We start from the raw sequence: 19,164 nt of genomic DNA on the forward strand, positions 1-19,164 counted from the left end.
CTGTTTAAAGGTACGCAGAATGACTTGTTCATTGCTTGTTTAACCTAATCAGTTCCATCTTCCCTTCATAAATATTGTAAAGATTCCAATATTTATTGTACGAATTTTTCAACTGAAAGCACTTTGAGTATCAAGTATGAGGAGCTCATATAAAATCTGAGCCTTCAATTACATTATAAGGATGCACACCCTATGTGTAATGTTTTTCCTCAAATTTTGGATTGGTTTCCTCAAGAAAAAAAAGAAAAAAATATTCTGGTTGCTTCTTGGCGTTTTGTGTGTATATGGTGTGAACAAGAATTTTAAAAGTATTTTGTAAGTAGAATGACATTATAAATATTACTTTTGAGGAATTGAAACAAACTGTAGGATCCATATCCTCCTCTTCATGGTCCAGGACTTGATGCTTCTGTGCATATTTCCATTTACCTGACAATTTTTTCCAAACTCTGCGTTTTGGTTTCATGGCCAATCCAGGAATTAACAAAAAATGATAAATCCGTAAACCTGATTTATGATGTTAAGACCAATCGAAACATTAAATAGGACCTTATATACACATGCAGATGAAGCCATGCGTAGGTAGACAGAAGAAGTGCAACCTGATAAGTAAGTGCCAATCTATAACTAGTCTTAGGAGTGAAACACAATACAAATTGTGTATGATGAAAGAAGAAACCTTATAAGGGTTGCATGAAAGAAGATACCGATGAAACCTATCTCATGAGATGCTGGATATGTACCTTAGATTGTTATCCATTTTGATAGCCTATGATGTTTTTAGAGATCCTACGCAAAGCATTTTTATGGGTGCTTTTTTACTATTGCTACTTTTTCAAACTAGTACTATGTGACTTTATTGTTTAGTCATTCTAGGAGACAGTTGAGTATGATGTCCCTTCCTCAATTTGATACTTGGAGCTTTGTATATTTATGGTTGCATTACTTTCTATTTTGGCTTTTTCGAAACAATCAGCTTCAAATGGCCAGTAGCCTATGCATATATATTTTCTTATAGTTTCCCTTTCTGGTAGGTTGCTGTTAAACAGTTAAGTCTGCATAAATTGAATATTCCAATTACTTGGGAAGCTAAGGTAGATAATTTCTAAAAGTTCCTGGTAGCCATCAAGTCTTCTTGGTGGGTGTTCCAATGCTTGTCAGGAGTATAAAGGGCTTCCATATTGTGCTTGTGTCACAATCTTAGGTGACCAATCAGCTACTGTATCACGCTACATCCAATGAGTGTGCTAAAATGTATAGTGGCAAATCATGCAATTGTTAAGGGAAAGTGAGGTTCAGCAGAGCGATTCTCTCCATGGACCTTTTCTTCTTTTAGTACCGACTTAAAAACTTATGCAGTGGTAGTTTGTCTGAAGGGATAACTGATCGATCAATTCTTTTAGTCGGTGGCATATTGTATATATTCGACTTGGGGCATCCGGATTTTATTCTGCAGTTGGCATTGAGATTTCCATATTATTTGCCATTTACTTGTATGCTGTATCTGTTATCTCTTTAATCTGGCTGAAATGTTTTCTGTTAAAATTATGTTTTCTTATTCAAAATTTTGCTCTAGATGTTGTGCAAATCGTTTGAAACTGTTGTTATCAGAGCTGATTTTGTCAAGTTAGGTAAGTGCTAGTTATATTAGAAATCAACAATCTCATAAGATTTTTTCAACTTCTAGCGTGATTGCGGGAGAAAGGAGAAATTGTGTGCATCGGTTGCATCAGAAACGATAAAATTGGAGACTTTAACTAATTTGGGCTTCCGTTACGGCCTGTGAAAGAGCTCTGGGTATAAATTGATTTCATGACCTTTAGGCTAGATTATTATTAATTTATGCATTTACATTTGTGTTGTAGATTTTGATATACGACTTGTTTAGAAGATTGTTTCTATGGATAAGCTATTTTAAAATGAATTCTGCGAGTTTTGGTTGATTTTCTTGATCTGATATATCAAATAATAGTTCATGAACTCGTAAATTCCAAAGAATTTAGGTTTAGTCTTTGCATTTTTTGACGAATTTATATATTATTAAAAATGCCTGAACTGAGATGGCTATGTTATAAAATTCGTGGAAAGGCCTTGAGCACACCTGGATGTTCGTTAAAATCTGTGAAAGTACTCTGGACTGTCTTGGGTGTATATTGATTAGACGATTCTTTTAGCATTCGTTGGTATCAATGTATACGAAGTTTTTAGTAAAGCTTCCCAAGCTTGCTGAAATAACTTCCGGCAAAAATTGACGTCAATTTTTTTGGTGTAATTTAAAAAAAATTCTATCCCTAATAAAATTGATCTCAGCCAATTGGAAAATTTAGACGTTATTATATAGAAAAAGATTTTAAAAGCCAATTGGAAAATTTAGACATTATTATATAGAAAAAGATTTTAAAAATAAAATAATATATACTTTAGATTGTTTAATAGGTACGACTCAAATGAAAACATTTACATACTTATAAGTGATTACAAAAAACAAGCGACACAACATTGATTATATGGCACTATTAGTGCAAAATCTTGACATAAGTAAATTCCATGGTTCCATGAGTTTTTTAGGGAATCTGTATGTTTTGGACTGCTACATGCAGTCCAATGAACATTACAGTCCACCCACAAAAGCATGATTTGAAACCAATGAAAGTAATGAGTTAAACAAGACTTAGTTAATCTTTAGCATTTGGAAACGTGGAAAGCACATTTCAAGATAAACGCTCGTTGAATGTTGGAAACTTGGAAGGGATAAAACTAGGTGTCAAGTTTGCAATTTTGCTGAACCCATACATTTGAAGCATACCCAATTTTGAAGCAAAAAATGATGTCAATTCCAAACTGAATACGAAAACCCATCAATTTATTGGGCTTGGCAATCTTATGACGGACACACAAATCACAATTCTTGTTAATAAAAATATAAAAATAATTATCTGTTTATTTTGTATGGATGAGGTGTAGGATTATTGTTGGTATTGGATCATGTTTAAGTAGTGTCTTTGATTAGTTTTGGAAGCTTACTATTGATATTTGATGGTTGATATTGAATGTTAAATGTATTATTACTATTGGCTGTAGATTATCTAATGATTTTAAAAGTGTATTTGACCGGTTTTGTAAGATTGTTGAATAATTTTATTGAAACATGTTTAAAAAATGTGTTTGAATAGTTTTGTAGGATTTTATAATTGTTTGATCATTCAATGAATATCACTGTTTGAATAGTTTTGTAGGATTTTATAATTGTTTGATCATTCAATGAATATCACTTTTTGAATAGTTTTGTAGGATTGTATAACTGTTTGATCATTCAATGAATATTACTGTTTGAATAGTTTTGTAAGATTTTATAACTGTTTGATCATTCAATGAATATTACTGTTTGAATAGTTTTATAAGATTTTATAATTGTTTGATCATTCAATTAATTGATATTTAATGATACATTGTACTAATTTATTCACCTCTATCTTGTTCTTAAATTATAACCTAGTTCCCACTTTATTTTACCATTTGCATCATATCATAACTCATTCTTAATACTTGCCTATTTTTCATTATAGAAATCAACTACTTCTTCCCTATTGAGCATTATTAGTTCCTGCTATACGCAGGAATACCAATACATTCATGCAAGTTCTTTTAGTTTCATTAATATGACCAATGAGATCAGAATATTTTAACACATGTCTAATCCATTTTAATGTTTCTTTTAAAAAAACTATTTTTCAAATATATAAAATACTATTTATTTGACATTCCATTGGCTATGGTCAATTTAGGCGAGGAATAAATTAAATTTTCCAAAAGAAAATAGGACAAAGGCAAAGGGGCCGATATTTATTAATAGCTATGAACAAATAATCTGTGCCAGTTAAATCTTTGCATTTGTCTTTAGTTGTTGGGAATTAATTAACATTCATTAATGGTTGGAGTCGGTTGGCATTTATCTGGGTGTGATAAATTTGAAACATTGGTTCTGTAAATATGTTCTTCTGCGTTTGACATTGAATATTGTTGGTCCATATCCATGTCTCCCATTTGTCATCCAGGTCTCTGAAGCAGGTGTTGACAAGAGGAATTGTTACCCATTTACTTGTGCTTTTCATTCTCTGATAGCTTCTCATACGCTATCTCATTCTCTATCAGTGTTATGGTGTGTTCAGCTGAAGAAGGTAAATTGTTCCAGTACATAGTAACATCTGCTCCACAGCCTATGGTTGTTCCAGCACCAAGTGGTAAGGATTCTTTCTGAATTTGGGCATTTCATCGGGGAATTGGGTTTAACTGATCTCCAATTCATATGGGTTAAAAGACTTTGAATTTTTTTTAACTGGGTTCTCAGTTTTAATTCAAACATGAAGGGGGTTTCTAAAATATTTTGAGATGATGGACGCTCATTAGCCCAAATTGTTGTTTGGTATTTGTTTCTTTAGAAAATTACCTATTTGGGTTTATCCAAAATCCATCTCATTTTTCGTGACTTCTTGATTTAAGTTTTTATGAACCCGTAAATGCTTATCTATTGTGTTTGACAAAGCTTAATTTTTCTGTAACGATGATTTTCTCTTCGAGCCCAGTAATTTTATACGAGTAACAAGGATTCAAGTCGTGCGTTGTTTGAAAAAGATTCGAGCCGCTATTAATGTTGCCAAATATCTGCATATTATCCTTTACATAAAAATAACTTTGTCGAGGTTAATTAGAGTTAGGGTTTCCTCTCCCAAGTGGTTCGCAAATGTTTGCAGCCGGAGTTCAGGGGGGCGTTGTAGCCGAAGTACGTAGCATGCTCCCCTATAGAGACGCAGAGCTAGATGTATGCAAACCTGTAGGTGCGTCCAAATTTCTGCAAAGTTTTTGTCTGATGGAACCTCTAGAAACATTTCATCTGTTATTGATATTTTGATTAGCATTATGCCTTCATGATTATGCTGATCATATTTGTCCTCGTATTTACCTGCAACTGTTGACCAATGTCAGTCCTGTGGATGATCTTATGAAGTCACCTATAGTCAAATATCATGAGCATTTTCTGCTTTCAAGTGTTATAAATCTTGCCAGTGAAGGACTGTTTTGCTTTCAACATCATGTAGGGTAATGAAACTATCCCTTCTGCAATTGTAAATCATGGAAAATAAAAGATACAATAGCTTCCATGAAAGAACATCTTACGAAATTTTAGCCATTTTTATCAAAATCCTAGGCAGCATACAACACCCATGCCTTTAGTAGAAAATCACCAAAAACTTGCAAATAAAATTCTGAAAATTCGGCAATAGAAAATCATTGCCGAACCTTAGCCATCGCTGAACAGTTTTATAAACCCATCATTTAAAAAGAAATTGTCATTAAATCTGGTAAAAACATGTTGCATTTCAAGAACAACCCAAAAAATGTTGAAAAAAAATGGGAGACGATGTGGTCAATGTGAGCTGATCACATTCTCACACGAAAAAGCCTAGATGACATGATAAAATCATGTTGTGATTTCAGTAAAAGATTGAAATGTTGAGACAAACATGGAGCACATTTTTTGTCAAAAAGTAGCCATGATTTACCACATAATAAAATCATAATTTTCCATAGAATAATATCACAATTTTTGAACATGATAAAAGATCATGAGTTCTGTTTAAAAATCTCTCAAAACCCCCATCAAAATTCATTGCCCTTTTGATAAATTTTGTGTTACATGCATGCAATTGATCACTGCCACAGTGTAGAATTCATAATGCTCATCAATCCTGAGATGTTGCTGTGCTCTGATACCATATTACAAAAAGTGAAAACACAGAATGATTACCAAGATATTCAATAATTACGAAGGAGCAAAATTCTCTTTAAATACTAGTTACAATGATATATCAGAAAAGGATAACATTGATAACAAAGAAAGCAGATGATAAGAACTTAACTAAAAGAATAAATGAATACTCCTAAAGTTTATCCTAAAATTTTAATTAGCCATTATGAACAAAAAAATACTATATTATTTTAATAGTTTGTCATGAGAAAATGATTGAAAAACATGATAGTTCATTGCTACCTTAGCTCAAAGCTGCTACTTACATCACCGAATCTATTTTTGCTGATTTTCACATAGATATTTAAGATTTGGAGAATTCCTCCTTGATGAGGCCTTTAAGATCGTTGGAGACTTAAATATATCTCTGGTTCGTTATAAGCTCTCTAAGAAGCTTTCAGGCCCATATGAGAAGGAAGGTGCTTGCCACATCATTACTGCTGGAGATATAGGCAATAATGCTCAGGTATGCTGTTGACAGGACGATTTCCTCAAAATGCAATAATTTTGTGGATTAAACCAATGTAAACAAACATGTGAAGTTATTTTGAATCTAAAACAAAGTAGCTATTATTTTAGAATTGAGAATTAGCATCCGAGAAAATTTTGAAAATCTTGTTCAATGCAAAATTTTAGATTTGTTCTAATGGCCTAGAAGTGGAAGTAAATGGCACTATAAATAAGAGTTTTTGTTAATGGCCTATGGTTCCATTGCTTCGAGACCCTCTTGCACCAAAAAAGTCGGTGTTGTGTAAGTTTTGGAAAATAAGCAATCACAGGCAAATCATGTAGACGAGGTAGTAGTCTTCCACCGCAATTTTTTTAGGTAGGTAACTAGGATTCAAATTTGTATTTCAACATTAGAATTTATCTTCATGATCAGTACATGGCTCTAAGTATTTGATAAGAATACATGTGCACCTGCGCGAACTAGTTTTTAAATATACATTGAAAGCTAAAATAGAAATGAATAGTTATAAATTCGTGAGTGTCAATTACCTGTGACAAACATGCAAAATTATATCATACAAATTACAGCCTTAAAGCAAATAGAATTCAAAAAATGTCTACTCCTCTAGTACATTGTTTATTTACAAAGTCTATTTGTATCTGTTAGGATGAAATTATTACAAGGATCAAAGACAGAATTCTAGCTTTGACCTTTGTTCCACAAAATGGAAAGGCAACGCAGATCAGGAAATGGAAAAACTTGCAAATTTTGCATTATGAAAGTGGACAGAAATATGAACCTCATTTTGAAAAGAAAAGAAAATCTGTTAACAAATTTAGAAACTAGCTAAACGCATACAAGCTTGGAGAGCTTAATGGTCTCTCTTTGTCTCTTTCTTTCTTTTTCATTCTAGCGTGAATGATTGCTGTTAAAGCTGATCAAAAGTGTTAGATGAAATCACTTAAAAGATTGATACTTAAATTGCTAGAGCATCAATGTTAATGTTGACAGTAATTATAGCATGCTATTATTCTAATTAAACTTACTATTGTCTTTGTCATAATGGTAACATGGTAAATGATAATAGTATTGTCTTTGTCAGCCTATTTTGTTTCAAAGCATATGCATCATTTTCAGCACAACCTGCATATAATGACCGGTGTATGTCACTATTAAATATCTGCATATATTTGCTTAAAGGTATGAACAAGAAGAATTACTTAATTTCAGTTTTCCATCATGTTCTGAAATTTTATTGCTCTTATTATTGTCATTGCCTTTGTTGCTATTCACATGCATTTCTGCTTTTTTTTAAAGTACAGATTGTACAGTTTTTCTGTTCTAATTTGTGCTTGCTATGAATGTAGTTCCCACTTCAAAAAATGGAAAAGCAATGCAGGTTTTGCATTATGACAATGCACAGAAATATGAACATCATTTTGATTTTTCCCACGATAAACTCAATCAAGTCATGGGTCGTCATAGAATTACTACAATGTTGATGTATTTATCTATTGTCAGATTCTATTGCACATAAATTTGATAGCCTTCTATATACATACTTCTTCCCACTTCAAAATTTGATAGCCTTCAATGTTTTCTATAGTTAGTTAATATATGTTGCATGCACTTTTACTATTATGTCCACTGAATATTGTTCTACAACTCTCTTTATGTTTATTTGCTAATTTTTTTGTCAGTTACTCTCATAGTTTTATGGCATATTCCAAGGTAACATAAATTCCCATCGAACTAATAAAACTCTATTCCAAGCTCCTTTATAGCATATTGCAGGAACTGTGACGCATTGCGTCCCTTGTTTACAAACCACTAATAATGTTACCAATTTTGCAGGTATCGCATTTGGGCAGCAAAAAAAGTACACTTCTCTATTACATTTATGTAATGTGTTTCTTGTATATATTCTTGGCCGTGAAAGTGCTATTTTAGCTCATTACGGTGGAAGTTTCTACGGGCTACAACTCTATTGGAGAAAAGACAAATCGGTTCGCGTGGTTATATGCAGGAATTGTATTTATATTTACTGGCTTTTGGAAAAGCGTCTCCATATTGTAGGGCTAGAGCCATTTTTAAGAGTTTGGAACTCTAATTTATTTGCCACATCTGTTAGAGAAATAGTTCGAGTATATATTGGAAGGGCAGCAAGTGGGAAATAATGGAGGAGAAAGAAGCAGGCAGGGTGTTTTCCGAGCTGAAACCTCTATGCACCCAGTTGTTTCAGATTTTAGGGAATTCTCAAGGGAATTCTAATTTGCTGCTACATTCGCTCACTGCATATGTGCAACAATCTGCGCCTCTGGTCTTAAATCCATGCCTCGAGTAAGATTTCTTCACCCCCTCTCAATTTATTTCAGTTATCTGTATACTTTTACCTTACGGTGCTCTGATTGTACGTAGACAAGGCTTGTATGTTGAACAACTAAAAATACTGGAGCATGACTGATTTTTGTGTCCTCGTCATGCGGGATGTTTTATAAGCTCATTTTAAATGTTTTTCTCCCAAAGGTAAAATAAAACTTGGAATCAGCCACAGAGGTGTTGGTTTATGAAAAGCTGTTTCAGTTTTGATGTGCGTATTTCACTTGACTATGAAAACTACAACCTGAATGCTGTTTAGCTTCAAATTCGTACTTGGGATAGTTAAATGATATTTATCCAGTTCATGCCCGAGTTATGGCATCTCAATTCCAATATTTAAGTTAAATTCTCTAAGGATTTTGCTTTAATTTGTTTATAAGTTCTAGCCGTAAAGATTTATGTACATTACTGAAAAACAAATAGGGATGTTTTGCATAGAAGAGCAGATTAAAGATTTAATCAATTCCAAATAACAATCAGAAATACGCACAATCATCTTTATTTACAGTTAGTGCAGAATTCAAAATTTCAACTAACTATTTTATATAAATATTTGACTCTTAAAATATGGAGAGAAAGCCCACAAATGAAGAGATGGAGGAAAGGAATGGCAAGATGATCGCTGGACTTTATATTCTCAACAACCTTCCACTTGAAGTCCAACCCATACAGCCACATTTCAATGTCACATTTTAACTAAGCCCAGAGATGCTTTGCAAGACTAAAGCTTCTCCAAATTCTGTTCAAGAACACTTTGGATATGGCTTCTCCAAGTGCAGAGTCAATAACTGACAGCTGAACATTTTCTACTTTAAAATGCAAAGCAGTTCTGTCCCTTAAAATCTGAGGCTTGCTCAAAGTGCCAATGCAAATATCGAGTCTCTTTCTACATTAATCTTTCTAGACTCCCCGCCATTTTTTACCAGAAGGTGTATGGAAATCAAGGTAGTACTATTTCATTTTTCTTAGGTCATCTCCAAGGTTTAAGTATGTCAGATGTCCTTATACGGAACTAGTTGATTGTGGTTGAATATTACCGAAGCCCCTAATCAATGCTTTTCTTCCATCTCTAGCTTGTGTGGAGTTTTCATTTTGAACATTTTGTGCATACGTGTGGATTTTGCTGTTGTTTCTTTGGGCTTAGATTGTTTACTACGGCAATTTTCTTGGTTGTAATTGAGGAGTTGATGGCAGTTGATTTGTATTTGGAGGTTTGTCTACCTTTCTAATCTGTGGAGGTTTCTCACTACACTGTACCATGGCCATAAGCTCAATATGCGAATTTGAATATAGTTCTTGATTGGGCTCAAAACGTGCAGGTGCAAATGATGGCCTCACTAGCCCTTGCTCAACAATGGATATACTAGCATCTGCTATGGAACTTTTGGAAATTATTTGAGATTTTCTTCTACATCTACTGTGAAACTTTTGGAAATTATTTGAGATTGGGCTTCGGTAGAGAGTCTAGACCCTCCTACGGCACATTATTAGATGTGACCGGTCCACTCCTCACAACATGATCTTGGCTGAGGTTGGGGCTCATCCTTTCAAGCTCGGGCCATCTTTGATTTGGTCTAGTTTCTCCATTAGCTTCAGAGTGTCATAGACTCGTTTGAGGGTCGCCATAGATACTCTTACATGGCTTATTGCTCTCCGAGGTGGTGATGAGTTTCAATCATGCTAGTAGGGCTCCTTGTTTTTCTCAATCTCTACTCTCTTGGTTTGGTTGGGATCGTGATGGACCACCTTTCCCCCTCCAATTCTCTTTGGATGCCCCCATTCACCTCGTCCTCTCTTGATAGGAGTTGAATGAGCACGTTAGGACTGATGTCTGCAAACAACTGATTGTCACGACATGGAGTAACCCTCCAGGTGGGGCTTTGCTTGAGGATGGCTTTCTATGTTGAGGACCACATGGATATTCAAGATGGGGTTGTTGTGCACCCATGGTACCTCACTCGTTGCTAGACTCAGTCTCTCCGCATCTCTTTGGGGTCTTTTAGAGTGGGCTTTCATCGGTTACATATGCAAACTGACCATCATATTGACAAAGAGGATAGGATGTGTCGCCTTTGTCCCCAAAGGGAGGCGGAGACGAAGACCCATTTTGTTTCCTGCTACCCATCTACTATGAGATCAGAGGAAGGTTCTACTGCTTATTCAGGTATTGCAGGTCCCTTTCTACATTCTTTAGATACATGGACCAACAGTGCCTTGCTCTCTATCTCCAAGAGGCCATGCGGCTTTGTGATCACACTTTATAGCTTCATGTTCCATTCAGACAAACTTTTGACCTGCTTATCACCTCCTTCATCACTCCTAGTTCTCTTGCCTTGGGGACAAAGCAATAGCTCAACCTTTCTTCTTTGGGTCCCACCATAACTGTTAGACCTCACAGAGGATACACTCAATAACATCACCCTTTCTCCAACAGTTATTCGAGATGCTCCAGGGTTTTCCCTCACCCTAGACTGTGTTAAGAATAGTGGATCTCTGATAGATAAACAATTACGAATAATGCTTGTAGATAAGTTCTGAATTAAATCAAGTAGAATATAAGTACTTATCTTTGACTGTGACTTGCAACAAACTTTTAACAATCTTCCTCCTTCAGCAACGGTTAAAGCTCCTGAGCACTGTATAACAAAAGGTGAAAGTGATAACAATAATAAACAATACTGATACTTATCCGCAGGTACTTAGATGCCTTGAATCGTTCCTTTTTCTCTGCGGCAATGAAGAGTATATATACAAGCAGTGAGAGACATGACTCTTCGGAGTCATGTCTCTACGTGGCCCAAAAGCCACATAGGGACATGCCTCTTCGGAGGCATGTTTAGTTAATAATAATTGCCCAATTAATTATAAGCCGTCGCCTGATAACAACACAAAGGGCCCGATAATATATAACAAAGGCAAGGCACGGGATATGAAACCCGATACAAGTAATATGATAAGTTGCTGATAATATAAAGCCCAACCAATATAAATTGGTCACAATATGCTCACTTTGCTGTCAATAATTTGGATGTATGACAGAGATATATGTATATGTATATGTATGCATACATAGGCATGAATATATGTACGTATGCACATATCTCTGTGATGCATATCAGACAGTGTTAGCATAATTCTGAAGCTTATATCTCTGTAATGTAAAGCAGATAGCAGTAACAAAAATACAGATGCTTATTTCTTTGTGATGCAAAGCAAACAGTGGTAGCATACAAGATTCATGTTTTGCTTCTTCTGACGCTAACCATTAACAGACTGTATCCTCTAGTCTTGAACTAACAATTGCATGTGAGGAGTATCTAGTTGTTTCCTTTTCTATTCTTTTTCTTTCATGTTTGTTCTTTCTGTGGACATCGTTTGGTGCTCCCGTTGTTGGCTGTGGCCTTGTATGCTTTTTAGTCACATAGACCCTTGTGGTCTCTTGCTGTACACTAATAAATTTATCTTAGTTTATCTGCTCTTTAATTGGTCTATAAATGAACACCTCCCTAAGCACTGTTCTTTTGGCTCTGTTTGTCTCACTTGTACTCGAACTTTGATTGGCTACCAACACTATGTACTTGTATTGTCCCCTTCTGTAAATGCCCAAGTTTTTGCCCTAAATTACATATTCCAAGAAGAACAAGAATAAGAATAGAATTATTAACATGTTGTACCTCGCTAAGGTCCTTCAAGATATTAGGAGATCTGTGATGTCCACATCCTAGAGTTTGGCTAATTTTATTAAATTGCAAAAGAAATATTATAATTGTTGAATAAAATATTATTATATAAACCAGTAGATTAAATGACAAACAAAGATTCTCATAATTATAAATTTAATAATCTTAATATTGTGATCTATTATTAAAATATTATTGAAATAATAATGGTACTGTATGAATAGATAAATAATAAATAAAATAAATAAATAAAATAATTATTACACAATAAACAACAAATCACATGAAGTATAGAACCAGCAAAAATAAAGATTTACTAACCCAATTGTCTAAGGGGTGTGATTATACAAAACTTGATTTGTTTAAGAAGAGTCACAACCCATACCAAAGGGTACACGGACCATTTGTAATACAAATCAATTTCATTCTCAGAGTACGAAGAGGAGAGAATTTATATTATAATTAAGAAGGATCACAAAAAGGAATATATATCATCCGTACTTATAAAGGAATTAAAACATATTTAATTGCTTACAACTTACGAGTATAGGTAACAACAAGTAGTATGTTTGTAACTTATCTATGCATTGATACTAATTTACAAAATAGTATAATAAAGTGCTGTTACGAATAAGGGATCCATACATGGTCTTGCATAGAGAAAAATAATAATAAACTCAAAATTATATATATACATATATACATACATACACGTATACACACACACACACACTTGTTTATATATATATATATATATATATCTATTATAATAACAATTAAAATGATATATGTATTATCATTGATAATCAAGATTATAAATATAAACTCAGAGCCAATTACTATTTGACTAAGAAGGGAAGATTGAAGTGTTACCAAGGAGGGGCTTGTATAATTCCAAGCAAATTTATCTTGCCCCTAGAGAGGCTAGGGGTTAGCATTCCGTAAGCCTTCGTGATACAAACTTGGATTTGTAAACTTTGAGGAAATCCATTAGTGGTGTCTAGGCAACTTGATAACACCTACTCCTTCCCTCTTAGAGTTGAAATAGTAATACGGTTGGATGTGAGTGTTAAAGACAACTTAAATCTAATGAGATGCATGACTAATCTCATCATGGACATTACAATCCAAACCCTAATTGAGAGACTTAAGATAAATTCAATAAGGCCCCAACATGGGACATTACAAGACCATTGAAACATAATCCAAAAAATAGATCTTCGTCATCGGAGACATTAAAAGCATAAGATTATTTCAACTAGGCTTAGGATTATTAATTTAATTATAAGATATATTTTCATTCATTGATGGGGCTCAACCACAGGGGGGCTAGGATAAGGGGCACATTAGGGTGCCTTATACAATCCTTTACAATCCTCTACCCTAGGCCCAATAATAGATACCATCCCTCCTTGCTATCCATATAAGGGGTTGTACCCAATGAGAAATTTCATAGTTGGTTACGATCCTCTTCATATGGCTCTTTCTATCCATACGAGGGAGTGTGCCAAGTGTGGAATCCATATCCAATTCCCTACCCCAGGCCTAAGAGTGAATAGTATCCATCTTGGCCATCATGTGGCACTTTGCCATCCATTTGAGGTTTGCCCAGTGAGGAATCCATATCCAATTGGTCTTCTACCCTAGGGCCAAGAGCAGATACCTAAGTTACCATTTCGGATATAGATCTGGAAGCGGATACAGGCTGCAGGTTTTTTTTTGGGTAAATATGTGTTTGGAATCGTGTGTGTGTGTGTGTATGTACACCTATACCTAATATTAATATTAAAATACCAAACTTAGAGATGACTGTCTACTGGTACTAGACTTCATGTCTTGAATAAAAATGATTAACTGCTGGCACTAAAAATTATGATTATCCTGGCTTTGGTTTTCTTGAATCCTCGATTTGTACTATGTAAGAATACGTCACAAACACTGAGAAGTTTGCTTGGTTCAGTTTCATTCTGAAGTCTGATAGACATAGACAATATTCCTGTTAATATACAGTAATATGTTTCTCTTATGATTTTGTTCTATTAGCCACTGTGCGTTGTCAACAGATTAATTAAAAGATGTTGAAGTAAAAATAATGACAGATTGTGTTTCCATTGTTGATTGTGGTGAATGTAGTTGTTCGAGCATATGGTCAAAAGTGATTTCTTAATAAGTATGTGAGATGAAAAACCTTCTATTCAGGAATAGGGCATGTTGTCTATGCTGACGCATTCATGAATAAGTTGGTAATAACATCTGGGCGAAAATCTGAAGTGTCGATATGTATATGATAAAGAGAGATGTGAGTTATTTCATATCTATATATTGTCCGATTCAAGTCACTTAAAAAAATGATAATGTTTCTAGTATCGATACTGACTGAAGAATGAAAAGTGTAATAAATAACATAGCCAACTTAGAATATAACAAGTCCTATGCTGTCAGATAAATATGCATCTAGTAATGTTTAACAGATTTGAGGTGATTACGACAGATATGAACCAACAGATTATTTAATTAAGGCATGATTTATGGGTCTTACATGAAACAATTGATGGTAGACTAGGAGGTGTTGGTTCATCTATAAAAAAATTGTGGGTGCTACTTGGATGCCACTCAAGGCATCCAGATGCATCCGGTTGCCCGTGAGTGGCATCCGAGTAGCACCCACAGGGCATCCTTCTGCCTCTGAGCTTCCGTGCGCATCCACTTCAGTATCCAGTCATTCCATACAAGTATCAGTATCTTAGGCGGATACTATACCAGTTGCCCATCATGTGGCTCTTTGCCATCCATATGAGGGGTGTACTTAGTTAGGATTCCGTATTCCACAAATCCTATACCCTAGGCTCAAGAGTGGATATCGTCCCTCTTGGCCATCATAACTCCCAATTTAGTGTGATTTTGTAGCATATACAAAGTGCTTGATTTTCTGCCCCTAGCAATTACCAAGGCTCTTATTGTCACTTTTCATCTACTTGATTTGAAAGTTGACTGCATCCTTGAGAATCTGTTTGGCTAATTGAAATCAATTTTTTTCTAAGTTGAGGAACATATCCGTCGTCTTGTAGCAGCCAACTATTTCCATTTTTTAGTTTCAATAAAATATCCCCATTGCCAACAATATTACAAGATTTATTATCGCTAAGATAAACTTTATTGAATTTACCGCTTTGGTAGTTTTTGAGGTACTCCCCGCATGGAGTGGCATGAAATGATGCTCTCGCAGTAAGCACCCAAACATCTGCTGTAAATTTTCCAACAGTATCACCTGCATCTTCTTCATATAGTTAGAATTAGATTACCCACATCTTCTTCATGTGTTGCATTTACTTCATTTTCTTCCGGCTGATTTTCAGCCTTCATGAATAAACGACAATTCTTTTGATATGGCCTTTTTTGCCACAATGCCAGCAGTCACTATTTCAACCTCTTAACTTCGATTTCCTGTTGAATTTTGTTCTTTCTCTCTAGTTATGATTTCCTCTTTTTTTTGATGTCCCTCTATTGTTGGTTATAAAGGCATCTCCTGATGTAGTTACCTGATTCTTCCTCATCGTAACTTCACTGAGAAGAGTCTCGACAGGATCATCAAATTTTTATACACTTCCCTTCTTGCTGGACACCGTGTTGCTGATAACCATTACACCTTCTTCCCAGATATTGGGTAGAGAGCACAATATCAAATTGGCCTAAATTTCATCATCCATGTTTATGTTCACAGAAACTAATTTGCTGATCAATGTGTTAAACTCATTTAACTGGTTCGACACAACTTTGTCTTCCTTCATCTTTAGATTGTATAACTTCATTAAAAACATTTCATTTGACGCTGAAGCCCTTTCATACATGTTAGATAACCATTCCTCAAGATATTTTGGTGTCTTCTCTATTGTAATATTAAACAACACAATTTGGAGAGGGAAAATATTATTGTTGCCACCGCCTTTTGTTGAACTTCTCCCACTCCTCATCATACATCGCAGTTGGCTTCTTTGTGTTTCCTTCCAGTTTTATTTGTTCTAGCAAAGCTCCTAGCTGTAGCTTCCACTTTACAAAGTTTTGCCCCAAGAAATTTCCATTTGTACATTTATTACTTCCATTTTTCTTCAATTTTCCCACAACTTCTCTTGAGCTCTGATACCACTTATTGAGTAAATACCAAAAGAACAAATTAATGATTAAATCGACACCAAACAACAAACAGGAAAACCAAGAAATTAAGAATCCACACACAACACAAGGAATTACATGGTTCATCATTAAAGGCTACATCCACTGGAAAGCAAGGCAATATCTTTATTTGCAGGTACGGTAGAATTCAAAGTCTATACCATTTTATACAAATGTTTAACTCTTCATATAGGAAGAGACAACCATCAAATGAAGAGACAGAGAAAGGAATGGCCTTCACATTCTCAACATAATGTATATACTATTTAACTTTACTCTCATTATATGGAAGTGCGTGGCTGCTGATATTTATATTAAAATAATGTTATGCTTCTTTAATGATCATCTTAGTTAGCTTCTATTTTAGACTTCAGTTTATGTTTGTTTCATTTAGAAATGTTGTAATGTACTTGCCTATATAATGTAACTCCATTTTCATTTTTGTATATGCAATTTCCATTACATGGTATAAGAGTGGGTCAATGAGGTTATTTAAGTTTTCGCAATTTTTATAAAAACTTTGTGGTCTGATCCTAAATAATTATCTTGAAATTATTTAGAATTTTAGTTTATTTTTCCAACAAAAGCAAAGGTTATTTATTACCTACAAATTGTGAAGTTGTTTTTTCAATTTGAGGGTTTTGTGATTTTTTGTTTTTTCAGTCTGAAAATTTTTGAGATTGAATAATCGAGCACATGGATTTTTGTGGGTATTTTAGGTGTCGTTTCTTCTCTCCTTTATGTAGCATTTTAATGTGCATGTTGTGTTGGTGTGTAATTGGCATCTACGTTTTTTTCCAACTAACGAGGTGCAGAACCTCCCATCTCTTTTCCATGCCATATAAATTTTTTTCACATTAATGGTCCATCTGTTTTTTGGATGCATTCTTCCAAAATGAAGAAGAGAACATGAAGCCTTGGCATGGGTCTTGGTTAAGGCATGATCATTACAACACAGAGAAAACACAACCACTAGCAATAAAGCCTTAAACAGCTTGGATTCCGTAGGGCATGGGTTACATGCTATCAAGTTTGAGTTCTTGGTAAAAGTAAAAAATCCATGACCCAAAGGTTGCCGGAGTTACATGATTAAACAATTTTTAATTAGCATTCATATGGCTATCAATTTGAGTTCTTAGTAAAAATCCATGACACAAAGGATGCTGGACCTATATGATTGAATCAATGACTGATTAGCATTCATGCAAACACAAGAATCACAAGTTAGTTAGTTTGAGGGGTCGTCTGTAATGAGAAAATCAACATTTGTTGCACAGCCACATCGTCGCAAGGCAACTAGAAAAGTCTTTCAATGAGATGTAGAAGAGGATCCCACCAAATAACACGTGTACCCAATAATATTTAACCACCATGGATGACAAGCCACATTGATATTGCGTTGCTCCTGCCACTACCAAAGTTGAGATGTGGTTGGAATGACAACTCATTTAAGAATTCACGTAGGCCACCATACAAGACAATATGAATCACTTTGTCACCTGGATAAGACCCAAAAAATAGATACATATTTCTGGTCAGTACTAAGCACAGGGTTGCAAAAGCATGGGAGCACACAAATGTAATGCTTTTTGACTTTCTGGGTTATACATGATTTAGAGTCAACAACTCCCAAAATCCTCAGAAGAATATTTGAATAGGAAATAGCACTGAGGATGAAAGCAGGGAAGCGAGGAGTGGGGATTCCTCCACATGGATGCTCTGTAGATAACGAAGCAATTTTTACCATAAATTATTTGTTAAGGTTTTGATAAAAGTGAAACTACCCACTTAGGCCCCACGTAACTTTATAAGGCTTATATACATAAAGGAAAATGAACTAGGAATTTCACTTCTAAGTTCTCCTGCATATTTTTAGTTTTTTTTTCCTGTATTATTTATTTATACTTCCATGGCTCCTAATTTTACTCCAATGCCTTAAAACTTGGAGAAATCAAATGGCTCACTTTATCAGTAGCGCCTTTTACTAAAACTCATGCCACAGGTAGGTCACCCCAAAGATGGGTGGATGGCACATGGCTTAACATACATGGTTAACAGATATATCATTAGGGTAGTGTTCAATTTTACATTTTTCTGACAGCAGATTCTCTGTCCACGGTTTCATTTTTCAGCTTTATACTTGTCCCTCTCTTGCTGCTTTTGGATGCTTCAATAGCCTGCAGATCAACCAAAAGCAATCATTCTTCCAAGAGGCCTATCATAATTAGTGACAGCGTGGCTGAGGGTGTTTTATCATGTTTGGAGGAAGTGTTGAAACGATGTTCATTATCTTCTACAAACCAGGTAATCTAGAAGCATTGGTAATATTTCAAATATCAAGTTAAGAGTAAACTAGTGCCTTTTGTTGAGCTATTATCACTAGAATTGTTTAAAGTTCTTTGGAGAAACATGAGAGCTTGCAGACTTGCCTTTTTGTTGATTTAATTTAAATTTTATGATGAATGCATGTCAAAAATTGCATCACTTTGGAATCTTGATATGATGATACAATGTAGACTCTTAAAAATGTTTTCTAAGTGTAGGATCATATGAAGTTGAAACTTTTTTGTACATATACATATTTAATTTTTGCAATTTCAACATGTTTATATTTACTAAAGGTTTTAAATATTATATAATTCATGTTGATAAATATGTAGTATGTAGATGAACCCTGC

The 19,164-nt window shown here is 34.6% G+C and overlaps 1 protein-coding gene across 4 annotated transcripts in view; it reads left to right on the forward strand.

The window, feature by feature from the left end:
• The first annotated feature begins 3,875 nt into the window (after positions 1–3,875).
• Positions 3,876–19,164, forward strand: part of LOC149565300 (uncharacterized) — a 135,779-nt gene continuing 120,490 nt past the window's right edge. The window contains exons 1-4 of one of the 4 annotated variants that reach the window (XM_089818831.1): positions 3,993–4,241; positions 6,107–6,272; positions 8,112–8,597; positions 18,619–18,790. In XM_089818831.1, coding sequence (XP_089674957.1) covers positions 8,434–8,597; positions 18,619–18,790 — 336 coding nt within the window. In that variant the 5' untranslated portion in view covers positions 3,993–4,241; positions 6,107–6,272; positions 8,112–8,433. Of the gene's footprint in view, positions 4,242–6,106; positions 6,273–8,111; positions 8,598–18,618; positions 18,791–19,164 lie in introns of all 4 variants that reach the window. The other 3 variants (XM_089818832.1, XM_089818834.1, XR_016362031.1) reach the window with 3 other exon arrangements.

Source organism: Cupressus sempervirens, chromosome 3, assembly GCF_028749045.1.
Source record: "Cupressus sempervirens isolate cs-2001-9-10 chromosome 3, ASM2874904v1, whole genome shotgun sequence".
NCBI lineage: Eukaryota > Viridiplantae > Streptophyta > Pinopsida > Cupressales > Cupressaceae > Cupressus > Cupressus sempervirens.